At 56.3% G+C, this 26,388-nt stretch overlaps 1 protein-coding gene across 1 annotated transcript in view; it reads right to left on the reverse strand.

The window, feature by feature from the left end:
* Window positions 1–25,955, reverse strand: part of QSOX1 (quiescin sulfhydryl oxidase 1) — a 34,853-nt gene extending 8,898 nt beyond the window's left edge. Inside the window, exons 1-8 of the mRNA XM_045982816.1 lie at window positions 25,602–25,955; window positions 18,193–18,293; window positions 10,451–10,496; window positions 9,794–9,896; window positions 8,249–8,339; window positions 6,141–6,286; window positions 4,029–4,163; window positions 1,657–1,786 (exon numbers count right to left, since the gene is read on the reverse strand). Of these exons, the coding sequence (XP_045838772.1) occupies window positions 1,657–1,786; window positions 4,029–4,163; window positions 6,141–6,286; window positions 8,249–8,339; window positions 9,794–9,896; window positions 10,451–10,496; window positions 18,193–18,293; window positions 25,602–25,863 (1,014 nt within the window). The 5' untranslated portion in view covers window positions 25,864–25,955. The remainder of the gene's footprint in view (window positions 1–1,656; window positions 1,787–4,028; window positions 4,164–6,140; window positions 6,287–8,248; window positions 8,340–9,793; window positions 9,897–10,450; window positions 10,497–18,192; window positions 18,294–25,601) is intronic.
* Between the last annotated feature and the right edge of the window lie 433 nt (window positions 25,956–26,388).

A 26,388-nucleotide genomic window follows, 5' to 3' on the forward strand; every position in this document is an offset into this window, starting at 1 on the left:
GGCCGCTGGTGGGGACAAGGCGGCCTGGGGGCTTATAGCCAAGGTCCAGACCTTGCTGGTAACTCCCAAGAGTCTCCGAGGAACATGAAAAGCTACTCTGACAATAAGTCAACTGAAATCTGATTAGTATCAGCACTTTAAAACCACAAGGACTCCAGGGAGGAGGACAGATGTGCGTGCGTGCGTGTGCACATACACACACACACACCCACGGGCCGGGGGAGGGGGCAGGAGAAGGGAGGGACACCAGCAGAGCAGGTCAGATAAAACCACCAAGACACAGGTCAGGAGGACAAAGACACCGAGAAACTTGTGGAGGAAAAAGAGCAAAGAATGATCATGAAACAGAAAAACCTGCCAATGGACCCAGTCCCCTGAGAAAGCCATTACAGATTCCCATCAAACCTCCAGGGCTGGCCACTGGCCCTGAGGGAGAAGGGCCCGGAAGAATCTGGTCTCTGACACGCTCCCACTCCAGCCTCTGGGCTCTCAACATGAATTTACAGCTTCAAGTCAGCGTTTCTCACTGACCTTCGCCCACCATCCTGACTTGGACCCTTCCTCCTCCTCAGGCCCTGGTGTCAGGAGGAAGGATGAATTAAGGGCTCTGGACTTCAGGGAGTCACCATCTGCCTCGAGCAGGAAACGCTGGTGACCGCACGCCACCCAGTGGCCAGTCCTTCCAGCTGCTTCCAGGAGAGAGCAGGGACCTGGGGGAGGGACCAAAGGCTCTGGCCTCAGGCTGTACCAGCGCCACACAGACGAGCCAGATGGGCCTGAAGGCCAGGACAGGGGTGAGGCTGGCAGGCAGTTCCTGCTGGGGAGGCACAGATCACCCCCAGAGGTAGCCCCAGCTGCCCGCAGACCTGGCACCCGAGGACCGAGGGTGGCTGTGTCAGCAGTCAGCCTGCGAAGGGGACCAGAGCCCACATCTGACTCAGCGGTCCTCCACAGCCCGGAGCCTGGGGTTTCAAGCAGGGTAGCACTGGCCAGGGATCTGGAAGCAGACGGAAGGATGTGGGGAGGGAGGAGGAGACAGGTGCAGAAGGAAGGGGGCGGACATCTCACCTTCACGGAGCTGAGGAAGCTGTGTGGCAAAGAAAGGACCACAGGCTCTGGGGCCAGAGATCTCAGCCCAGGTCCCCCCGACACCTCCTCACTGGGAGGCATGAGTCAAGTCCCCTGAACACCCTGGGGCTCTGAAATGGGGGTAACACTTGCCACTGTGCAAAGGCAAGAGGATTAAATGCCTGACATACAGCAGAGCCCCGACAGGCAGGAGCTACACTTCAGAGAGTAGTCACGTCGTCCGGAAACCACAGAGGAACAAGGAAGGGGTGGCCAAGGAGCCGGTCACACTATGATCAGTGACTGGGAAGGAAGACAGGAGATGCAGAAAAGCCTTCTTTCCTTCCCTGTGGCATCCGCGGGTCCTGCTTCCCCAGTGACCACAGCCTCACTCCATGCTCTGACTGTGGTGGGGGACCCAGGCAGAAGCCGTGGGGAACATCCTGGGGGCATCTGGCCCTGCCCTACCCAGCCACAGGCATGGGGCAGCAGCCCGCGGTGGGTGGAGACCGCTGCGGGTCCAGGTGTTCAGCCAGATCAGGAGCTCCCAAGGGAGGTGCAGACAAGGGAGGCTGGGGCCCTGCTCACCTGGGCCAGCACGGCCACGAACTTTTTCAGGGCCACCAGGCGCTGCCCCTCCAGCACAGAGAACTTGCCCACTTCCACCCGCAGGATGTAGTGCAGTGCGGATTCCAGGTCCGCCATGTAGATCTTGGAGCTGAGGACCAGAAAGAAGCGGGGAGAGAGAGGGGTGTTAACCACAGGCTGGGGGCTGGGGATGAGCACCCAGGGCTACAGGGAGGGGAGGGGAGGGCCTCTGCCGATGGTCACAGAGTCCTGGAAGTTAGCACTGGGCTCTGCCACTAACCAGCTCTGTGACCTTGAGTATATTACTTAATCTCTCTGAGCCGCAATTCCTCAGAATAATGAATTGCTCACGGGTAGGCTGCCGAGAGGAATAAATAAGAGCACAAACGCAAGCCACTCAGCAGCTCCTGGCACGAAGCAGGGGTCCCCTCCGCAGGCTCAGGGTCGGCCCCTCCTGGGACTCACTGAAGGTGCTTTTAATCAGGCGGCTGGTGGAAGGCTCAGTTTTGCTCCCTGTTCTGAACAAAGACCCCTAGGGACAGACAGAACAATGGGTGCACCCAAAAAATGTGGCTCTGGAAAGCTGGGCCCTCTTTGAAAGACCAAGGCTCCGGCTGCCCTCCGAGGCAGGGCATGGTGGGGGCTGAGGGTGAGGAGGGCAACTGGTGTGTCTTTATTTGGGGGCTGATGTCCTCGCAGCTGCCAGGCCTTGGGTAGCGGGTGAGGCTCCAGGTCACACCTCTTGGGCCATCCCAGCCCCGGGGGAAAGGCTGCAGGCTCCAAGCTGGCTGCCTCACCCCGCACCCATCCTGCTGGCTCGGGGTCTGGGCTTCTGTAGGAAAGGGCTCGGCACAGTGGCTGCTTCTCTACCCCTGCCTCCTGAGGCCTGGGTTCTGGCCTCCGTTCTCCAGTGAGCCAGCTCTGGGAGGCAACTCAGCCCACCCTTCTGGGCCTCAGCGACCCCACCTGTAAAGTGAACTGGTTCCTCCAGCTGCACCAACCTCCTAACGCTGCAGGGAGCCAGCGGGGTCACTCAAGGGGTCAGCACTGTGAACCCCTGTGCTCTACCCTCAGGGCAAAGGGCCTAGACCGTGGTGTCCTGGGTCTGGGTACCTCTCCACTCTTGTGGTTTGCCTCAAGACATGGCCCCTGACTAAGGGAATAGTGTATGGAAGGTGCCCAGCACGGAGTTTGGCACCTGAGGCCCGTAAGTGTCAGCTGTTATAATTCGAACGACGGGAATCATCAGTGTGCATGACCATCATGGTACAGTTCCCACGTCTAGGTCTGTTTCCTTCTTACCCAATTTACTAAACATCTCACTTCCTACCCTGCAAGTCCTTCATGTTGGGATGCAAGACCCTCTGGAATCAGATGACCTCTCCCCCAGTTCTCTTCTACAGTCTCCTCGTGGAGGCCACCTCCCCGATGCAGCTCTGAGCTGCCCGGTCAGCCATTTCTCCTTGGCATGCTGCCGGGTGCCAGCGCAAGAGGCTTAGAGCCCCATCTCCTGCCCAATGAGCAGGAATTCTACTGCAAGAGCAGAGCCAAGGGGCCTTGGAGAGAAAAGCAGCTTCCTCATAGTTATGTCTGTGCACAAAGATACAGGCTAGCCCGAAAGGTAGTGAGCTCTCCAGCACCGGAGGCATTCAGATGAGGTCAGTGACTTCCTGGAAGGGGCTATAAACTCTGGGGGAAGGGACTGTGTATCCGTGTGTGTCTGATTTACAGTGCCTAGTGGGCAGCAGGTACTCAAAAACATCTGCAGAAGAGATGGCTGCTCGGGCGGGAAGTTGGTCAGAAGGCCACAGGGTATCCTTTCCAAGCTGATCCCACTTGCTCTTGAATCGTGTTACGTTTCAGGAATGTGGGCTCTGGAAAGTGTTCCATCACTCACACAAGGAAGTGCTGTCTGGCACCTCCCACAGTCAGCAGACACGAGGCTGGCCCCTGGGTGACTGCTGCCGATCCCAACAACTATGACTCTTCTGCGTGTGGTCAGCAGCCAGGGGAGCCCAAAGGCCAAGGCGAGCCTTCAGGGGGTTCTGGGATTGGAAAGGCATGTGCTAAGCTCAAGATAGGGACCAGGGGGTGCCTGGGTGGCTCAGTGGGTTAAAGCCTCTGCCTTCAGCTCAGGTCATGATCCCAGAGTCCTGGGATCGAGCCCCGCATCGGGCTCTCTGCTCAGCGGGGAGCCTGCTTCCTCCTCTCTCTCTGCCCGCCTCTCTGCCTACCTGTGATCTCTGTCTGTCAAATAAATAAATAAAATCTTTAATAAAAAAAAAAAAAGATAGGGACCAGAGTGTGGTATGGAGGCCAGGGCTCTGTGATCAGAGGTGAGGCTCTGGGGAGGCAAGGGGTTGTGGCCTTACCGATCTGCAACTTTCCACACAGTGGGAGCTATTGTGTGAGCAGTGGTTGGCACAACCTTGGTGGGGACAGGCTCCCGGGGGGCGCTGGAGAACCTCTTCAGGTAAGTGGTGTAGAAGGACCTGGATTCTGCAAGCCTGTGAGGGAAGAAACCAGAGGGGAGGCAGTGGGTATGGAGAAAGAGACCCCAGGACAAAATCATGTCAGGAGCAGAGGCAGGTGGCTCAGCTGACAGAAATGTTTATTTTTTTAATTTATTTTTTAAAGATTTATTTATTTATTTTAGAGAGAGCGAGTGAGCACAGGCAGGAGGGGCAGAGGGAGAAGGAGAGAGTCTCCAGCAGACTCTGCGCTGAGTATGGAGCCCAACATGGGGCTCGATCCCATGACTCTGAGATCACGACCTGAGCCAAAACCAAGAGTTGGATGCTTCACCAACTGCACCACCCAGGCACCCCTTGACAGAAATGTTTTTTAAGAAATATTTGAATCTGGGGCACCTGGGTGGCTCAGTCATTAAGCATCAGCCTTCAGCTTGGGTCGTGATCCCAGGGTCCAGGGATTGAGCCACACGTCAGGCCCCCTGCTCAGAGGGGAGCCGGCTTCTCCCTCTCCCACTCCCCATCTTGTGTTCCCTCTCTTGCTGTCTCTCTCTGTCAAATAAATAAATAAAATCTTAAAAAAAAAAAAAAGACAGAAATAACTTGAATCTGGTTACATCTCATCCTCAGTGAGGTCAAACCAAGGCACCCAGGCCTCACTTTAGCCTTTCTAGCCACCACTCATGCTGTGGAAAGGCTCTCTGACCCCAGTCTGAGGCCCAAGCCCCATCTGGAAAAGTGGCAGGCCTGAGAATTCCTCAGCCTGCCCTGGAGGGGCTGTGGGACGGAGCCACTTCTGCCCATGGACAGGATGGCTGGGTCTGACTACCTTCGCCGGAGACCAGAGGAGGCTACTCACTCACGAGCTTGCTTTGAGGTACCAGAGGCGGCCCTACTCCCCAAGGAAGTCAAGGGGGTTTGATACCTGATTCTTAAAAAATAGGTAGTAATAACAACAACACTGAATTCTCTAATCCTTGTACAATCCTTTTGATTTCTTTCTCTCTTCTGACAGAGAGTCCTCAGGGCAGGCGACACCTCCTGGTCACGGCTGTCTGGAGGGAGGGTGTGAAGACCAGCAGCCACGTGACGGGACACCCCGGGGGAGCTGGCACGGGGAAGCACCGCTTTCCACTCCGCTGTCCCGGCCCGATGTTTATCGCCGAGCAGATGGCTCAGGAGCAGCGTCGTCACAAACAATTTTCCCCTCCACCAGCTCCAAGTGAGGAGACAATGCCTCCTCTCCCCACCAGGACTGGCACTTTCTGTACCTCCCTGTCCCTCTGCAGCCGCACGCTCCCCTCCCCCGGCGGAATTCCCCGATGAGGCTGGTGCAGTGCTGTTTGGCCACTGGGGCTGGCAAGGGCCAGGGGCCGCCCTGCCGGGCCTCCGTCCGGGATGGTGCTAACGGCCCCGCAGGGCAGCTCATTGGGCACCTCAGGCAAGTCTTGGTCTCCCTGGCCCTCGAGCTCCTGCCGGCAGGAGCCAGGTGACATCAATCATCTGCCCAGGGAGGGCACCGAGGCACCATCTGGCGCCATTTAACGGGCCATTCAGCAGCAGGAGCCTGACAGAGGGGCTGAGGCTGGCTTGATTGTCTTCTCTTGGCATTTTGGAACTGGCTATTGTCTAGCTCCTAATGAACTTTTCTGCAATTAGAAAACCAAAGGGAGGGAGGGTCAGGCATATCTGAGTGCCTGCCAGGCCCGCAGCCTGCCAAGGAGTCTGTGAACAGCAGAGGACGGGGACTAGAGCCCAGGGCTGCCAGGGCGATGGCGCCGGAGCAGCGGCGAGGGCACCAGGAGCCCGAGACCGGACTCCTGAGCTGGAGGTCGGGGGGCCGCGTGCCTGGCACCGCCCACCCACTCCACGCGCAGGCAGCTGCTTCTCCTGCAGAGGGGGACTCTTCAGAGCAACTGTAGGAAGAAGAACGTGGCAGGCTTCTGTAGGCAGGAAGACGGGATGTGGGCAGGAGGAGAGGAGAGAGGGGACGGAGGGACACACAGCACTCACACGTGGACCCGAGAGGCAGAGCCATTCCGAAACAGCAAGTAGCAAGATGGGAAGTCAGTGACCCCAAACTTGCTCACCACATCACTCTCCGTGTTCAGGACCCGGCGCACTGCTATGCCTTGGTGCTGGGACAAGTCCAGAGTCACCTGTGGAAACAGACAGATGTGTTGGGGGCGCGGGCCCAGCCACTGGGCAGAGGGAGCCCTGGGCGGGCACCACCCAGCCTCTAAGCCTTTTGGGGAGTGGATGAGTATGCTGGCAGTCTCCTGCCACCAACCACAACTACCCCACAGGTGACAAGAGTCACATGCTGCCCCGGACAGGGGCCTTGGAACTGTGCACACCACATGCCTTGAATTTCCTAGGGCAGTCCAATCTAATACAATTTTCTTCCCGATGAAAGTAATTTGTAGAAGGCATAATAAAATGTGGTTTCATTTTTATTCTCATATTTACAAGGCTTTCTATCTATATTCCAAATCAGAAAACATACTTAGACATGATTTTATTTTTAGAAAGAAATAAGGAGAAAAATCGTGTTAGCTAACCTTTATTGAGAACGTTATTATGCACTGTTTATAGATCACTTCATTGAATTCAAAATAATGCTATGAAACGGGAACTATTATTAGGAGACCAAGTCGGGGGCTGCCTGCGTTTGCATCCTGGCCCCACTGGCCTAAACCTCCCCGACTCTGTTTCTTTACTTGCAAAACTGGAATAATAACACACATACCAACCTCAGAGGGCTGTTAAAAGGACCGAAGGGGTTAATTTTATGAAGAGTGTAACAGTGCCTGGGGTATAGAAGTGTTCATTAGAAAACGAAAATGTCTATTGCAAATGAGAACACAGAGGCTAAGCGGTGAGCGCAATCAAGTGCTCGGGGGACAGAGGTAGGAAGTGCCGGGACTGGGCAATGCACCCCAGTTCAATCCGGCTCCAGGGTCTGGGCTCTTGACTACTGAGCCCTCCTGCTTCTCACACTAACCACCTCTGAGCATCTCCGCGTGGACACAGGGTCCCTGGCCCCGCGGGACAGTAGGGAGAAGATCTGATTCCAATGAACATTTATTAATCACTTTCTCATCATTAGGCCTGGACTGGGACCCCAGAAGGGTCAGGAAGTCCTTCAGCAAAGCTCTGTGCCCCTTCCCATCGCCCTCTGTTTCCGCTCTCAGGGCTCAGAGGCCTGGAGGCAGCCCGCAGCGCCCTGGATATGCTTGAGGAATTTCAGGAGGAAAGCACTCGGAGCCAGCAGTGATGTTTAATTTCTCCTCCACCTCCTGCCTCTCTGCCCTGCCTTGGGACTTCACCCATGGCCTGGCCCGTCCCCCCTCAGTGCCCCGGAAAAGCCCATAAGGGGTGTAGAGAAGTCTGTGAGGCAGCGGCAGACTGGAGAGCTCTCTGCATCAGGCCAGGGGAACGGATCTTTAAAAAGCACCTACTCTGCGCCAGCTGCCAGTCCAGGCCCTTCCCTAACCTGCCCTGTTTGCACCAGCAGTGCTCTGAGGAAAGGGAACGATCACGCTTTCCAGACAGGGAAACGGGGCTTGGGGCAGCTAGGTAACTTCGTGACAGACAGGTCACCATGGGGCCGCAATTCACACCTGCCTGTTCTGTTACTGCTTCCTCCCGAGGCCCTGAATGAGCTCTGACGGCCCCTCCCCACACCCAGGCTCCAGTTCCGCAGGGGTGGGGCGGTGTGGAAACCACCAGGCTTGCGGCACTCACAGGCCTGGTTCAAAGCCCTGCTCCACCGATCCACTGGCCCCGGGGCCCTTCAACCTGTTACCTATCATCAACTTTAATTGTGAGGATTAGCGACGTGTGCCGGCACTCTAGTCCAGTGCTCAGTCGACAGCAGGTGTTACAGACAGGAGTTCAACGAGGGAGATAAAAAAGACAAAAGGTTTTCCCACGTAAAGGCCCAGCTCCCACACTTCCTGGGTCCTCCAGCAGGGGTCAGGCCAGTGCTGGGCTAAGACGTGCCCATGGCCAAGACCCCAGAATTCACGGGAACAGCCCAGCTCCTGAACTCACTGGGCTCTCTCCTGACGCCCATCTTGGGGTTGCAGGGACCCTGGGGCGGGGGGGGGGGAGCTCACCTCTCTACCCAGGTAGGAGCCTTCCTTTTCAAAGATCAGGGCCAGGTAATCTTTGTCGTTTCTCGCAAAGAATCCATCAATCTCCTCCAGCCTGCAAGACACAAGAGCGGCAGTGACCGGCTGGGGACACCAGGCATGCCTGTCACAAAAGTATGGGGGCAGCCTTACATCCCCTCCTGTTCCCACCCGAGGCTCCATGGAAGCCGCCACCCCCAGCCCTCCAGGGGCTCAGGCCAAACCCTTAGCCTCAGAGGACGCTGCCTCTGCTTCCCCACAAGCTGCTTCTCCATTTGGCCCACATTGTTGATTTTTTTTTTCACATTGTTTCTTTTAAGAATCTGGAGTGAGTACGAGGTGGCCTGGGGAGGAGGAGGACGGGAGAGGGGGCTTTGAGACCGGCAGTCTCGGTGTTCTGGGTAAGGGCAAGGCTGAGTGAATACGGACAATGTTTAGGACCCATGAGGTTGGCAGGTCTACCTGACCTGCTGCTTCTGAGATCCCGTGGGACTGAAAATGCACCATGAGGGATGTGTGTGCATGAGAGAGAGAGATGGACATGGTCACTGAGAAATGTAAGTAAGGGCAGGCTGGCAGGAATGTTTCCCGGAGAGAAGGGGTCTAGGGCAGGCCCAAACCATACCAAGACTAACACTGGGCCCAGGGTCTCTGTGGGACCCTCCAGGAGGAGGGACACTTGGACAAGCTGATTAAAAAAAAAATGCGAGTTGGATTCAACCCCAACTGACGCTTAGAAGCAGTTTCTCGGCAGGACTACTGCTTTCAAGAACACGAGTAAATCGATGTGGGGGGGCCCGGAGCCCCAGCACCTGCTTCATGAGCCTCCTCAGGCCCTGCGATCTTCCCTGTGCGCTGAGGCTGGGCTCCTGCCAGCACTGCCTGCTGGCACCTGGATTTGTTCCTTCTTGGCAGGAATCCCTGAGGTGGGCTCTATCCTGTCTCAAGCTCTCATCTAGGAGGGCGAGACCTAGTGCTCTCAGTTTACCCTCTGTGGGAGAGCCCAAGCGAGGCACCGCGCCCCTTCCTTCTAGAAGAGGCAATCTTGGGAGCCTGCCTGACAGGCAGATGCGGGCCACCAGCCACCGTGCCCCGCCCCCCAGTCACAGCCACCACTCAGAAAGATGACCACTTCCTCTTACAGGCAGGGCTCCCGTTTCCTCTGAGCCTTCCTTCTTCGTCCCCATGTCCACTCTGTCAGTGGCCCCTCTGGGTTAGATCCTGTGACGTCTGCTGCACCCCCCAAACGTTCCTGAGCACAAGGCTATGAAAAGCAGAGGCAGGCATGGCCTGGAGAACCGCTGCCCATCTCTTCCTTCCCTTGCACAGGCTCCTCAGGGAGGCCCTCCAGCGACAGGGAGTCTCCGACCAGCAGCTCCAGAGTGGCTCCGGGCTCTAGCTCACAGAGGGTCTGTCTGCCCCAGAGACAAAGGCCTTCGTATCCCCTACGCAGCTGTCCCCGCTACCCTCTCACTCCCAGGCCTGTGATCCTGGCCCACACCGTGCCACACCTGCTCCAGCCCCCAATACCTGGCAGGCTCCAGTGGGGGGCAGGCGGGGGGCCACATGTCACTATGGGACTCCAAGGCGTCAATGAGCCTCTTCCGCAGCGTCTCCACATCAGCACCAGCCACTGGATGAAGACGGACATGGGGGAGGGGGTGCATGAGGAGGGAGGAATAATCCCAGCGGCCTTGTCAGCTTTGCTGAAACAAAGGGCCCGGGGCACAGGCTAGTTCTGAGAGAAACAGAGCACGGGTCAGTCCTTCTCTATTAGAGCAGTGCAGTGGGGTCGTCTTCTGTGGCCCTAAGTTACACGAGAAGACCCAGTCCTCAGAGGGCAGGAAGCAGTCCCTCAGCCTGGAGCCTGTGAGTGCCTTTCCCCGGCGGCTGTCTGGTCTGTCCCTCTGGATGCCAACCCCATTTTGACATGATGGGTTAGCCTGGGTTCATGGTGACCCTCCCCTCTTCCCAGGCCCCTGAATGGAGCAAAACAGAAGGGCTTCTTCAGCCCCCTTTTCCAGAGGGCATCGTCCAGGCTGGCTGGGAAGGCCCCAGGAAAACACAAAACTCCGCTTCCACTTAGGAAACTGTTCGCCCTTCGGACCTTGCTGGGCTCTCCTGGCCTCAGCAGAAACCCAACGGAAAGAAAAAGAAGATATTGACAACTGGAACCAGGACACCCACCTGGCAATGCTGATCCTGAGCCATTCTTGGAAAAGGCCTTAAAGAACTGGAAGCAAACACACGGGCAAGAGTCAGTAACACACGGAGCTAAGACTCCCACACGGGGGCCAGAGGGACCGGTGTCTGAGACCCGCTGCTTACTGAAGAGGCTGACTTCGGGCAAATGACTTTTTTGAGCCTCAGTTCCCTCGTCTGTAAGAGGAGAACAGGGAGGTATCTGCTCCTGGAGCTGGACACTGACTCCCGTCCCCACTATCTGTACAGCTGGTCCCCACCCCCACGGCTCTGACGCACCCAAGGCCACGCAGGAGCAGCCTACATGCTCCACGAGTGGCGGACGGTCTCTCCGCCTTGAAACGAATGAATGAAAATACTCATTGCACGACTGAGTGGGTGAGGCTGACTTAACTGACAAAACAAAGTCACTTCATACGTCCCCCGGGAAGTGTCAGCTGCCCTCTGAGGCCGTCCGTCCACCAGCACCAGCGGCTGGTGTCTGTCCACGGAGAACTCCCAGCCTGGCTCGGCAGACGCCCCGTGAAGGGAGGGGTCTCCAGGTCAGGTCCTGCTGAAGGGTGGGCCTGCGCCCCTGCAGACACAAGTCTTGTTACAGACAGGTCACCTGAACTCATCACTTTGTCCCCTTTTCCCATTTACAGGACACTCCGGGCTCAGTCTGTCACCTCCTTGGGCAAGAGGACAGAGAACAAAGACAACTTGTTGGAATCTGGGCTTCTGCCTGAGTGGCGAGCCTGCTGCCAGAGCTCTCCCGGGCTCGGACGGAGTAAAGTGTGGTGCCCCTGACAGACACACAGTCACCTAAGTGTCTGGCAGAGAGCCTGCGGGGGGCGAGGAAGACTCTTCCGGAGATCCTCTGGGGTCGCCCGTAGCTTCCTCGGGCCCCTGCTGCAACAGCATGGCCATCCGTCTGGCCTTCTCCCAAGCTGGTGGTTGAGTGCAGGCCCCCGGGTCTACCAGACCAGGCTCTGCCGGACCCCTACAGGGTGACCTTGGGCAATCCCTTCTCGTCTTTAAGACAAGGATGGTGCCATCACCTCAAGGAACTGCTGTGAGGACTCAAAGATGATACGTCTCCAGTGCTTGTGTCTCATGCATACAGTAGGAGATTAATAGTTACCTACAGGGTGATTATCACCCCCTTCCCTTGTTCCACCTTCTAACCGCTAGGAAACACTGATCAGCTAGCATGTATTTATTCCAGTCCTTTGTAGGCAGAACACGAAAATCTGGAGGTCACCTGCCCACCTCCCCATGTCGTGCCCCCTGCAACCTTCTCCTGTTCCCGCAGCCCTAACCCGGATCCTAAGTCCTGCTGTTTTATTCTCTCTTCTTAGACCATCAATATAAACTTTGATTCTGGGTGGAAACCATCTGCTGATACATGCCATGATATATTTCTAATAATATATATATTTCTAATAATATCCTTTGCAGTCACTGAACAAATTTTGAGTGAGATTATACGTTACCCTAACACTTGTAAAAACGCTCACAAGTTCCCTGAACGGTGGGAATTCAGGGCGGACCCGCGCCGCTACAGCTGTTATTTTCAGCAGCGTGGTCATTTTTCTTGGGCCACCACAGCCTCCCCCGGCTCTGAGCAGGTGTCTCACTGCAAGGCGGCTGGCCTTACCTTCTTCAAAAGGCAGCCTGCCGGCCCCTGGCTGAGCGTTCTGAGGGCCCGGCTTGTGAGGGGTCGGGCAGGAGCCCCAGCAAGACTGACCCAGGGGAACGCAGGGACTCCAGACACAGTCCTTGAAGTGCAGGGTCACGGGAAGTCCTCCCATGTCCCCCTGCGCGGTCACACACGCAGCCTTCCCTCCTGCCCTCAGAAGCCTCCCATCTGCCTTCCAGCGTGACGACAGCACTGCAGCTCTGGCCCCCACACTTCACGCTCTGAGAACTTTTTCCTGCCAATTAACCTCGCCTTCCCCTTTCTGACAGCAACTTCCCTAGGCCTGCAAGTAGATTCCGATCGTTCTAAACTAATTTCTTTAAAAAAAAAGAAAAAAGAAAAGGGACAGGAAGGGCAGGCGGATGGGAATCGAGAGAGGCCCTCCTCCCTGCTCCGGTTACGGCATGTCCCCATTCCCTGGGCTGACAGGTTTCTCGAAGCAGCGTCTGCTCTGCCTCTCCAGCCGCCCCTCTCTGACCCCGCTGCCCCCTGCACTTGCTTTCTCTGCCGTGTCTCACGGTGGCACTGCCTGCCCTCCCCACACGGCCAGGGTCTGCCATGTTTGGTACCACACGTGCCGACGTGCTCCTTCTTGGCCTTCCTGCTGCCACCTCCCTTGCTTCATCCGACACTGACCAGGCCTGCTTGGCCACCTTCCCAGCCTTCCCCTAGCCCTGTCCTAGCCTCTCTCCTGACTCCTTTCCCGTCTACTGCCCCCACGATCTCTTGCCGCAGGCTCTCCTCCTGCCACGTATCAGCTCAACACTCTTCTCTGGGAAGTCCTGTCACAAACGGGTGTGTGTGTGTGCGTCCATGTTTCTGAATGAGGGAGCAAGTAAATGAGTGAACAAACAAGCCTACTGTTTGCCTTCCTTGCCAACATCATGTACTTGGTCTAAATGATTTGCCATCTGAACCCTTTGTCTCAAGTCCTCACCTATCCTAGACTTGCTTCCTCCTGGTGCCCTCCACACGGGTACCAGCCCCCTGACTAAGACCGAGTCATCCCTCCCCCAACCTGTTTCTCCATCTGTGTTCCTTGTCTCACCCCATGTCCTCCCTGTTAACCAGACCAGGATCTTCTCCCCCCCCAACCTCCATCTGCCAGTCAGTGGACAAGATCTATGAATTTGACCTTGTGATTCTTCAGCAGTGCTCTGGGCCAGCTGCCTTGTCCAGACTAGGGCTTACCACCTATTTCCTAGACTAATGGAACAGTCCCTACCAGTCTGTGAGCTCAGAATGTTCGTCTGCTCCATCCTTTCATTCTCCAACTGCTCCTCAAGGCACTTTGCTTAGTGGCACCGTTCTAGTCTGATCGTGTCCCTCCTCCTCAAATCTCTTCCATGACTCCCCATTACTAGTGAATAATGTCCAAACTCACTGTGCTCAAAGCCTTCCAGGATCTGACCCAAACTCTGAAACTTACCTTCCACTGCCCTTCTTCCCTACACTTCGGCTACGATGGGCCTGGAACCTGAACTTTCTTTCCTTCTTTCTTTCTTTCTTTTTTTTTTTTTTTAAAGATTTTATTTATTTATTTGACAGAGAGAAAGAGATCACAAGTAGGCAGAGAGGCAGGTAGAGAGAGATGAGGAAGCAGGCTTCCTGCTGAGCAGAGAGCCCGATGCAGGGCTCGATCCCAGGACCTGACCTCGATCATGACCTGAGCCGAAGGCAGAGGCTTTAACCCACTGAGCACCCCAGTGCCCTGAACCTGAACTTTCTTGAGGACAGGACCACACTTCAGCATCTCGGCAAGCCCCACAGTGTCTAGGACACGGAAGTACTCAGAAGACATCTGTCCAGTCCAACAGAGAACCTCTCTGTCCTTTGATCACCACAGATGCTCATGTGAAAATCATATTAAAATCTAGTCAGGGCACATTTTTGTCCTCCTATTAAAAGGCATCCTTCTTAAGTCAGCTGTTGGAGGCGTGTGCCTCCCCAGGGGAAACCACCACCACTCCTTGGGAACAGGTAATTAAGATGTCAGCAGTGAGTGGATGGCACTGGGTCCCTTTCCTTCCATCACTTCACCCTGCAGCCTCTGCCCTCCCCAGTGCTGGTGCTGCTGGAAGGCCTCCCCGGCTCCCCAAAGGCACGAGGTGGGTCTTACCAAACTGTCAAAAAGCAACACCAAAATCAAGGAGCACCTGCCTTTCTAGGAGTCAAACAAGGCTGAACGGGCAGCACGCTTCCCAGCAGTGACCATCGATGACACTGAGGCCCAGCTTTAAAAACAAGTTCCAAGGAAAATGACCCCATCTCCAAACAGCTTACGGTGAGCCCAGGAGGATCCACATGCCTAACCATTCCTACGCTGGAGACTGATTGTGGAGGAGGCTGGAGGACAGCAGGGGGCTGGGGGCCCATATCCTTCCTCCAGAGAGAGGCAGGAGTCACCCCCGCTGACACCTCCCCCACCACAAGAGCCACATAAGGTAAGAGCCTAGCCTCTGTACCCCCAAAGGGTATCCACCTCCCAGCCCTGAGTTCAGGGCCCTGCCACAGCCCTGCCTCAACCCTGCCTCAATCCTGCCCCGGAGCCTCTGCCCCAGCCAGACCAGTCTTCTCAACTTGTGACACACTTCTGCCCACACAGGGCCTCTGCTCTTACCTCCTCCCCGGCCGGCATTCCTCCCCTCCTAGCCCAGACCCATGCATCCTTCAACACCGAGTCGAAGTCCCCTCCTCTCTGACCCGTGAGGGAAAGGGCTCATGAGCCCCGGTGAGCTCCTCTGGCATCCGCCACATACAGATCACTCACCGCCGGCGGGCTGGTGAGCACCGAGCCGGCCCCGGCAAGTACTCACACAACTCACTCAGTAGCTGCTGACGGACAGACAGATGGACGGCCTAAATGCAGCGCCCACAGAGGAGCTACCGGGAGCTCCACGGGGTGACTTAGGGAGGAGACAGGACAGCGGGAAGGAAGCCGAGTAACATTAACTGAACTCCAAGGGATACCACACAGTGTCTCCTCCCTCTCGTGTGTAAGACCTCACTTCGCACTCGGCAACAATCCTATTAGGTATAGATACTATCATCCCACTTTTTACAGACGAAGGAAACTGAGGCCTGTCATGGAGGCAGTGTTAAACACTCTGAGTCATATCTAATACTTACAGTAAGCTGTGGGACCAGAATTTGAACCCACATCAATTACCTAAGGATCTCGCAAAGGGGAGACTTCTGTCTTCTCCCACCGCAATGCTGATGCTTTCTGCAATCGTAATCCCAGCTGGGCCTTTGGCTACAAGGGGTCCTGATGGATGACCCCCTGAGGGCACTCCTGTGGCCCATGGCAAGGCCCCTCCCCGCGAGTTCCAGCCTCTAGGTTCCCTAAGCGCCAGCCGGAACCTGTCGCCAACTAGTCCCTCCCTCCCTCCCCCACACCTTTGTTTGCTTCCAGCTGAGCTCGGCTCTGGCTCCGGTCTGAAGGGCCCCTGACACAGCAGGCCGTGCAGGCCTGGGTGTTTGCTAAACAGGCTGGGCTAGTGGAAGCTCACTGCCTGCGAATGGTGACAAGGGGCAGGAGGCAGAGGAAAGGGACGATGACACATGTACCTGGGGGTGACCCAGCCTCATGTGTGGGTCTGTCTCCATCATACCAGCAACACCCTCTCTTCCCCTGTTCAGTGTGTGCCCTCATCTTAGAGTTCTCACAGCCTTTATGCATAGGAGGGAGGACCGGCCCAGCCCCGGGGCGCGGCACACTGGGCCACAGGGCTCTCTCCCCACCCCCCCGGCAGCCAGGCCGACCTGGAGGGTCTGCACTGCTTCCCCTGGAGTCCAGCCATGATGCCCACGGGCACGCCAGACTCTGGGGAGCTGCAATCTGCTTGAGCGGCCTTTTGCAAACATAAGAAGCAACCTAAACTGTAGCATCAATTTAGTGAATCACAGCTAGTATTTAAAAAAGAATTTAATTTTAAAAATATATGGAATAGAAAATAGCGTGTACTGCATTTAGAAAGAATGAATATCGTTTTATGAAACTCCTGAGCTGGCGATCACAAACCAACTTCTGGATCTCTCTGTGAAGTGTACGTATCTTACTTGGTCGTGCCTTAGAGCAGAGACCCAGCGGGATCTAGAAGCACTTGGCCCCTGGGGTAGAGGCCAGAGGACAGGGCACTGAGGGCCTCTCCCGGCTGAAACTGAACTGCCGGGCCCAGCCAGGCGTTGCCGGTGTGGAGGCTGGGGAAGGTCAAGAAGACCAGCTCCGGGCCCTCCCAGCTCCCCTCCCACAGCCAGCTGGGCGGGGCAGGACATGATTAATCGTAGGAGGCATTCGCTGCGTGTGCTGCGTGACTTGGGTAGGTGCCGGGAACTTCGGGACCTCCCTCACACCCACCGAGCCCCGGCCTCTCCCAGGTAGAAACACCAAGCCTCGGGTGCCGGGTCCCACAGAACCTGCCTCCTCCCTCCAGATGTCCTGACCCGGCCCTGGCACCAATGCCCGTCCCATTCCCAGGGGGCTGGACCCCCAGGGCCAGTCTTCGCTGAGAAAAGCAGCAGCCTGTGAACGAGGACTCTTCCAGACGCACTGGTTTCCCCCCAACTTTTCACACAGGGCTGCTCACCCTGGTTCAGCCAAAGCAACAGAGATCCTCGTCCGCCCCCCGAGAGTAATTTGGAATATTTTCAGTTACATGTTTTGGGACGAGGATAAGGCAAAGCAACGGCCCTGCCAGGGAGGTCTCTGACTTGAAAGAGATGACTGATAAGCAATCTCTCTCCTGGGACCTCTAAATGATGTGGCAGGACCTGTTCCCCAGACCAGCCTGGTCTCAGCTAAACCTGGAGCCTAGGGCTGGCCCCATGTGGTAACAAGAACGTTGGATGGAGCCCTGTCAAGTCTATGGGAATCTCGAACCCAGCAGGATTTCACTGGGCATGAGGAACAGAAAGGTCACATGGAGTTCAAGCTGGACATTCCTGCTGGAGCCTGGCTTTCCCGACAAATTCTCTTGGAGTAACTAGGCTGAGATTCGGCTCATGGTTCTGCTTGGAACTTGAGTACCCTGAGCTCAGATATCTTGTTCAGGTGACAGTACTTGGCATTTTAGCTTTCAGAGGCCTTTCCGGATTATCCTTAGTTGTTATAGAAGAAATGCTTTTCTAGATGCCATTCTGGTAGAAGGAGGCTAATTACAGCCGGAGGTAGGGAGGGAGGTTCTGATTCTTTAATTTGGAAGCGAACTAACTGGATTACAGCTGGGCCTGAGCCCTTGGAAGGGCACTGAGTGTAACTGCACAGCCTTGCCCTTCTCGGCTTCCCAGAGCCTTGGAAGTTGTTCAGATGGTAATTAAGCTGTCGATGCCCCACAGTGGGCAGGTTGTCAGGTAAGGCCTCACTGGAGAGCTTACGTTGCTTTCAACCAGAGCCGGGGTGACAGAGCCCTCATGTGCTGGGTGTGATGACTCCCGTGATGGGGATCCCTGCTGCCTGAGGCACTGGCATTTGACCATGGGGTGAGGCTACCCTGACAGGTCACTTCTGAGCTACTTGGATTCAAGGCACTTGCCTGATGAGGAGGAAAGCTTGCTGGTACTTTCTGGAAGATCATCAGGCCTCCGGAATCTGATCTTGACCGTGAGCAGGTCAGAGCCTGAACTGGGGTTTATAGGGTTAGAGCAGGCCTCTAAGGCTGGGAGTCAGGAGGGAGAAGAATTGGAAAGAGGCCCTTGGGAGCTGAGGGATCTCACAGTTATTGCCTCAGCCCAGGCAGTAACTACCTCACAGCTCAAATCAGAGGAGCTGAAACCAGCCCATGAAAACTACCCTCCCCTGCCACAGTCCCTTCCTTTTTAAAGGGCAGAACTTGCCAGACCCAACGAACCTCCCAATTCATACCCCTGTCTGCGTCCAGCAGGGGTCTCCTCAAGCACAGGGACAGTGCTCCAGCGGCTGTGACCGAAGCTGATCAAGCCCAGAAGCATGGGAGGACCCCACGGAGCTCCGGGGCCAGGGGGGCATGGGGCAGCCGGCCACACGCTCCTCCAGCAGCACGCCTGTCCCCCCCTCCAGGTCACGCACCCTCACGGTCGGGAAGCCGGGGATGTTGAAGTCTCTGCAGACTGCACTATTGGTCTCATCAGCACAGTCCAGGGCAGCGAGATTCAGGGCGGGTCTCCAGTCTGAAAGGAAAAGAAAAACAAAGAGGTCAGTAAGAGGGGCCGGCAGCTCTGCCTGCTCACCTGCCCCGTGCCACACTCCAGCCACACCAATGCCCAGAGCACCTGCCCCTGGGGCTCTCACGAGGAAGGTCATCCCTTCCTCAGGAAGGCTGAGATAGTCTGGTCATCCTACACTCAGTCCGTGCTTAGGACGTGGCTAAGTAGCACAGGGCGGGCTCTCCTGGGACGGCATCTGTGTTCCTCTGTTATTCTGGGCGGGGAGGGCAAGGGGCACGGAGGCTGCACGGGCTGAAGAAAGATGTGAGATGAACTTGAACCCCCGGGGACCCCTGACATGGCCTCTGTCCCTGCTGCCCTCTCAAGAGCATCAGTTCCAGAAGGGTAAAGGTTTGCAACTCCGAGTGGACGCTTGGGAAGGTACTGGCAGTCAGCCCCGCTTGCCCGGGTGGCACACGTGGTGAGGACTGACTCTCCTGCCAGAGAGAGAGGCAGGGAGCCCAAAGGAGGAAGGGAAAGGCACCTGGAATCCAGGGACCACCAGGAAAGAAGCCCTGAGGCCAGAGTCTGGAAGGAGATAGATGAAAGGCTCCCTGAGCTGCCTGGGCACCCCGCTCCTGCAACAGGCTCCAGGCTGCTGGCCTCCCTCCACTGAAACTCGCTGCCAGAGGAAATAATGACACCATTCTGGGCCACAGCCCAAGATCTGTGAAACAGAAAACCGACTTCTCTACCAGGCAGGCCCCCTGAGCCTGGGTCAGGGGCCCCTCAGGCACCTACCAAAGCTCCCTGTTACAGCAAGGCTGCTTCGGCAGGAAGGCAAGCTCCACACACACACCGTGGGGTGGTGACGGCCTGGGCCCGCCACGTGGCTCAGAGCTCTAACTGGGTGCCGACATGGGGGAGGCCAGTCCTGGGGACCAAGGGGAGAGACTGACTGCAAGCTTGTCACTTAGCTGACGGGGGGACCGCCTGGGTGAGCGACGTGTTCAGGGCCCTGCTCCAGTCACTCCACGGTTACGAGCCTGTCCGTTCCTAAATGCCTCTTCATTGTTGCATCCCTGCCCGGCCTCCCGACAATGCAGCCCACACTAGGTGACCTCCGACCAGATGACACAGTCGACCCAGGCCAGGGCCTGGCTCCCAGCAGCTCTGGTGCCAGAACGGGGTCTCCCAGCCCTGCCCCAGCCAGCGGGTCCAGGCAAGGGCTAAAGGAGAGGCACACGAGAAGAGCTGCCTAGGTGTAGGGTTTTGTCCTGGATCACAGGCAAGAGCACCCCAGGCCGCCCTTCTGGGGCTTCTTCCCTGCTCAAGGGAGGACCAGGTCACCCCCTACGGCCATCTGACACACTCTAGACTTGGCTCCGTCTGTCCTGCATCTCTGGCTCTCGTCACCTTGTGCAGGGAGACCCAGAGGAAAGATCTGGCACCTCTCAAAAGAGTAAGTCGATCAGACAAAAGGGTGGAAGGGGAACAATTTCTTGTCCTTCCACCAGAGAGGGCCACCGGCAGGGGTCTCACGAAGCCATCTGGCTAGGTGACCAAGGACTGAAGGCCTCAGCTGCTCCTGTCCTCTCCGAGAGGACAGGCCACCATCCCTAGGGCCAGAGTCTGCCCCCTGCCATTGGGGCATGAAGGCTGAAGGGACAGGGAGGGGAGAGAACAGGGAACTGTTGTCAGGGGGTATCTACGGCATGCCCTAGATGACCTCTCTCCCCTACTGCCCCTGGATGGGGGGCGCACCCTCCCCTGACTCTACAAAAAGCACTGAAGCCTCTAAGTTTTCCAAGGGCCCCAGACTCAAACCCATTTCTCTTCCCTCAGCCGAGGCAGGATATTACCCTTATATTTTTGCTCCTTGATCACAACCTTCCCCATGCAAGAGACAATGGTAAAAACACTGCTGTCCTCCAGTGACACAGGACTCTAACTCAAGCACCCAGTCACTGTCAGCGACTCGGCTCGTAGATGATGTTATCACATGTACGGAGAGTTGGCAAAAAGTTCGTTGTGCCTAACTTATCTCATTCATTGTGCAACGACCCTCCGGGGAGAGACAGAAGCTATTCCCTCCAGACCTGCTTTCCTCCCCTGTGAAGGAACGACCCGAGAACCATGCCCGAGGTGCGCTGCATCAGTGGTGAACCTGGGATCTGAACCTCTGGTCTCAAGAGGGCCCAAGACGGAACACAGAGCTACTCTGCCGGCTTCCCAACCGGGAAAGCCAGGGAGGGTGGGCGGAGTGGGGCGTTCCTAGTTGGGACCGGGGGAAAGGGGATGCCTTGGGAATATTAGCCCCTTGTTCCCGGGCAGCTCTTTGACTCCTTCTCTTTCTTTATACCTTGATTCCCTGTCCCTCTGTGTACCTGCCCCAGGTACCGCGGGAGGTGGGGGGGCGGGGTAGGCTGGGGGCAGTCGGGCGCTGAGAGTCCTGGCTAAGGAATGTTTCTCAGGAATATCAATGTCAATACCTTAATAAGCCATAGTGACAATGAAAAGCTGGTTTGCTACTAATCACCACGGGCCTGACCATTCATTCTAGTCCCGGTACACGGAAGGGAGAGCACCGTTCTCTGGGCGGTCCACCAGTAATGCAAAGCTGCGGGTACGGAAAGGTCGCTGCTATCCGCGCGGAGCAGAACTGGGCAAGGGAGGCTTTCTCAAGTGTCAGGTGACTTACACATCACCACCTGCAGGCTTAACACCTACCATTAGCAGTCCTGCTCTTGGGGAGAAAAAAGTCTCCTGGTGCAATTACCGCCCTGGCAAAGTAATTTCTCTGTTACGCTATTAACAGCAGAGTAAATGAGCGCATGGAGAGGGGAAGGGTGAGGACAGCTAGGGTCTCTGGGGTGGCGAGTGAGGAGATGCCCTGTAGTCATGGGTCATGGGCTCCTTTGGGAGTCAGAGGCAGTATCCCTGCCCCCACTCACCACTCCAGGAAGGGGCATGGACCCAGAGTCACATGACTTGCTTATAGCCAGAAGTGGCCACCATGAGCTCCACGTCTCCTTTCTGCGCCTCATGGGTCCAACAAAGACCAGGATAGATGGTCTCTCCTGTCCTTTCCAACTCGAACAAACACCCATGAGTCCTCCCCATGTTAAGCAAGCTCCTATTAAGGGAGAGGCCAGATCCACCCAAACCAGCAAGAACTAGTCAAGTGGTGAGAACCAGACCTCCATCCAAGTCTCCAGGAGTCCTCTCAACAGGGAGTGAGCCAGTCCCTGCCGTCACCACAGCATCCCTTCCTCCCTGCTGCAGACTTCTGGGCAGTGAGGTCATGGGATAGACAAAATGCCTTCCCTGGCGTTCACACCTGGCTGACACCCCAGGGCCGAGTCCAGAAGAGCCACAGCACAGGCAGCAGGCTTGGTCACTACATTCTCATTCGGACTCCTGTGAGGGTCGTACCACTGGCCTGTGTAAGTGTCCAGTGGGTCCTACCCTGTGCCAGGCTCCACACTAAGGCATTCACAGGGGTACAAGAGAGGTAGCCTACAGTGTGGAAAAGAAAAGAAGGCAAACCACCACTGTTCAGTGTTACCCAAACATCCACACCTTATAAATGCCGTCTCCGTGGCTTGGCAGAGGGCACTTTCCCAACCCGGAGGACTCCTCCTCCTTCACCCAGCTCTCCACCTGCCTAGGTTCTAGAGCCAAAGAAACGGGTTCAAGAACCTCTTCCAGGGGCACCTGGGTGGCTCAGTGGGTTAAAGCCTCTGCCTTCGGCTCAGGTCATGATCTCAGGGTCCTGGGATCGAGCCCCGCATTGGGCTCTCTGCTGAGCAGAGAGCCTGCTTCCTCCCTCTCATTCTGCCTGCCTCTCCGCCTACCTGTGATCTCTGTCTGTCAAATAAATAAATGAAATCTTAAAAAAAAAAAAAAAAAAAAAACCTCCTCCAGCATCTGTACAATCTCGGGCAGGTTACTCACCTGTTCAAAACAACAGCAAAAAACCCCCATCGATTGCACAGGTATATTTTCATAAAGTGTATTAGCTATGTGCACTCGTGGCCTGCAAAAGCCCAGAGGCAAGTGTGTAAGGCAAGTGTGTAATAAATAACTGCTTAAATAAAGGCCTGGTGACAGATTGGCCCTCTGTGACTCTCCCCTGCCCTGCGCTCCGACCAGAAATGGCCGAGCCACTCCTTTGGCCTTTTCCGAACACAGCTTCTCACTGCTGCCAATTCTCGATTCTCCCGCTGTGTGTAGCTCATTCCCCAAACTGCAATGTAAACAGCGCTCTGCACATAGAGGTCACTCAATAAATATTTACGGACTGATTACGGGCTGATTAGCCAGTGAAGAGTAGCGAATAAGATGAACACAATCAATTTCCCAAACATCCGGGGGCACGAGAAGAGCTGTCCTGGAGCAGAGAGGGATGACCACAGCTTCAGAAGCCAGCGCGCTGGCCATGGCCACGACTGCCCCGGAGAAGCCGTCCCACAGCTCACTGAATAAAGGGGCTCTCGCCGGTCAGATGAAATGCGAGGCCAGCTGGGCAGGGTTGCAAAATGTTTCCCCCCCGCCATGACCTTCCACACTCTCACTGCTCCTACCCCAGACACTCCTACCATTGGCAGAAGGCGGGGGGCACCCTCCAACAGGCCCCAGATGGTGTTCGAGCCCTGTGCTGGCCCACAACCATTTTCTCAAAGAACCTCAGTAATACAGAGATGATGTGAGAACAACCCTGGCTTCCCAGCAGGGACTCACCCTTGGACTGGAGTGGGAGAAGTCTCTATCATCGCAGGCTGATACCAGATTCAGCCGCTGCTCTCCCCCACTCCCCACCCCAGTGCCAACACAATCTTGTTAAGGCCATCCCCGTGGCTCCTGGGAGACCTCCGGTTTCCTACTTCCCACTGACTGTGGTTCATCTCCACACACTTTGGTGCTTCCACTGTCCTTCCTGGAGACTGAGTTTCGATTTGCATTTTTTAGGGGAGGACTGTCACTCCATGCCCTAGGGCAAGACCCCTTTTGGAAGTGGCAACCCTCACCCAGGAGTAAGCTGGGTCAGTGTCTGGCTATGCAATTCAATGGAAAACTCTGGGTTGCAAGAGGTCAAACACATGAGTCAGCTGGAAGCTAACCTTCCCTCCAGCATTCTTAAGATAGAAGAGTCTTCTAGATTAAGTTCATCTGCAGCCATTACAGACCTCTCACAGCCTCAAGGTGGAAACTGATCTGGGGATTTTTTTGTGATTTTCAGGCCCACAAGGTCCCCTGAACACCTAATGTCCCCTCAGGTGTTCCAGTTCCATGTTCAACACTCTTCCTCCCCCTTGCCGCGCCCAGATGTGTTGGTATCATTGAAACAGTGTGAAGAGCGGCTGAGACATGGCACACTGAGGTGATGGGACCAGAGAGGCATGCAGACATGTCCACATGTACACTAGAGATAAAATGGCTTATCAGTTTTGTTAAAAATAACTTTCCAGGGGGCGCCTGGGTGGCTCAGTGGGTTAAACCTCTGCCTTCAGCTCAGGTCATGATCTCAGGGTCCTGGGATCGAGCCCCGCATTGGGCTCTCTGCTCAGTGGGGAGCCTGCTTCCTCCTCTCTCTGCCTGCCTCTCTGCCTACTTGTGATCTCTCTCTCTGTCAAATAACTAAATAAAATCTTTAAAAAAAAAAAAAAACTTTCCAGCATCACATGGCTAACAGATGTATACATCTTTCCATCTGGTCCCTTCAGTAACCATTATGTGAGCTGCTTGGGGGACGCGGTAGCCTAACTCTGAAAACCAACGCTTACAAGTGCACTATTCTACCACGAATGGTTGAGCTGATTAAGAAATACCAGGGGTGCCTGGCTGGCTCAGATGGCAAAGCATCTACCTTCAGCTCAGGTCATGATCCCCGGGTTCTGGGATGGAGTTCCACGTTGGGCTCCCCACTCAGCGGGTAGTCTGCTTTTCCCTCTCCCTCTGACCCTGCCCCAGCCTGTGCTCTCACTCTCTCAAATGAATTTTTTTAAAAAAGAAAATCTTAAAAAAAAAAAAAAAAAGAAAGGAAATACCAACAGAGTAGCAAGGAAACAGCAGTTCCGGTTCTCTCTCTAGAAAGAGGCTTATTCCCTAAGACCCCCACAGTCCTCATTCAGTGATCATTTTCAGTTGGGAGCCAAGCTAGGGCCCCAGCACCAAATCAGGAAGTCGCTTCATTCAGAGGCAGCAAATCAGAAACAAATCACCACCACCACACCCACCAAACACCCACTATCTGGGCTAGGCAACTGTGTGACACCACAGAGATCCTCAAATTCTGGAAAGGAAACTCGGAGATAACGCATATCGTGTACTTACCCAGAAAGGTGTCAGACATACAAGAAGCACTTGTAAATATTTATTACTATTAAGGTCATATTTTTCAGTTCCAAGGTTTTTGTTGTTGTTTTAATTTACCATTTCTGTAATAGTATACACTTTTAAATCTCTATACATTTAATGGTCTTGTTATCTCTCTACCCCTCCGGCTGTTAGTAAATGAATGGTATGTCTCACAGTTGAGGGGCTTAGAATCCAGGACACAGGCGCTCCGGGTCAGGCCAGTGAACAGGAACACGGAGCAAGGGCAAACACACACCAAGAGGCTGCCTTCAGTCAGGCCTCTGGGTTCATGGGTTAAGACAGAAGGGTCTGAGAGGGTGCGTGGCCAAGGGGAAGAGAGAAGATGTGGCCCAGAAGCTAACGAGGGGCAGGCAGCAGGTCGGGAGAGGCCTAGAACCCACACAAGAAAACTGTCTCCAAAGCAAAGCTGGGAAAAAACGTCTATGTAGCAGCTGGGTCAACCAGCCAAGGGGGCTGGCAATCGGAGTGTCAGTTCCTTTTCTCCCCAGCACTGATCCCACAGCAGCTGGGGAACTCGCTAGGAAGCGACACGGGTCCCCAAGCGAGAGGAAGGGGACTGCCACAGACGACAGCAGAGGAGGCCGTAAGGTGTCAGCAAAGCTAGAGGAACAAAGGAGAGGCCAGCGCAGGGATAGGGGCAGTAAGCCGGCTGAGGACCGACAGGAAGTCAGGGCAGGTGTGAGGGCCCGGGCTGCTGGGAGTGGGGAGCAGCTCGGGGCACCGGCCAAGGGGAAAGAGACTGCGAGGCGCGGGAGCCAAAAATGGAGGTGAGGGCTGGAAACCGCGGGGGAAGTGCGAGGGGCAGAGAGAAGAGATGGGCGGAGGCCCGGGGCCGGAGGAGGCGGGCCGGGTGGGAGAGACCCTCGGCCGAGCAGGTGGAGGGGGTCGCCTCGGGGGGCGCGAGGAGATTCCCCACCCCCACCCCCTACCCCCCAGCGGCCCGCCCCTCACCTTTGACGTCGTTGGCCAGCGCCTTCCACGTCGGGGCGAAGGCGATGCAGTGGCCGCACCAGGAGGCGAAGAACTCCACGGCCCAGGAGCTGCGGGAGCCCAGCACGGCGCCGCGCACGGTGTCCGCCTGCAGCAGCGTCAGCGGGTCAGAGGACGAGTAGAGCGCGGAGCGCGGGGCCGCGCCGGCGCCGGCCACCGCCAGCAGCAGCAGCAGCGGCAGCCGCGACGGCGGCGGCCCGGAGCGGCAGCCGCACCAGCCCATCCTGCGGCGCGGCGCCCACCACTGCGCACCAGTTTCGGACGAGTGGGCGCCAGGCCGCTCCGCCGCTCCTCCGGCATCCGTCGCGGGGAGGAGCCTCGGGGCCCCGCCCCCTCCGCGGCCCGGCGCCGCCCCCTTCCCCGCCCCGCGGTCCGCGGCTGCCGCGGAGCTCGGCTGGTGGGTTCCCGCCTCCCGCCTCAGGGGGCGGGGAGCGCAGCCGGAGCCCGGGAGCCCCCACCCCCAAGCGAGCGGGGCGTTTCCGCGGCAGAGGCCCGGACCGGTATTCCGGTGGCTGCCGGGGACTCGAGGAGGTCATTTGGCTTCTCACGAGCCCGGTACCTAACGGAAAAGGAGTAAGTTGGAATAGATGGGATCGATTCGTGCCGTACCCGGAAAGTTCTGGGGATCCCTCCACGCCCCAAGATGTGAGTTAGAAGCAGATGAGAGAGAAGAGGGAAGGTCTCCGGGTCTGTGACCATCATGACCCCGCAGGATGACGTGTGCCCACACCGCTGAGGCCTGTCACCG

This window comes from Meles meles, chromosome 17 (genome assembly GCF_922984935.1).
Source record: "Meles meles chromosome 17, mMelMel3.1 paternal haplotype, whole genome shotgun sequence".
Classification (NCBI taxonomy): domain Eukaryota; kingdom Metazoa; phylum Chordata; class Mammalia; order Carnivora; family Mustelidae; genus Meles; species Meles meles.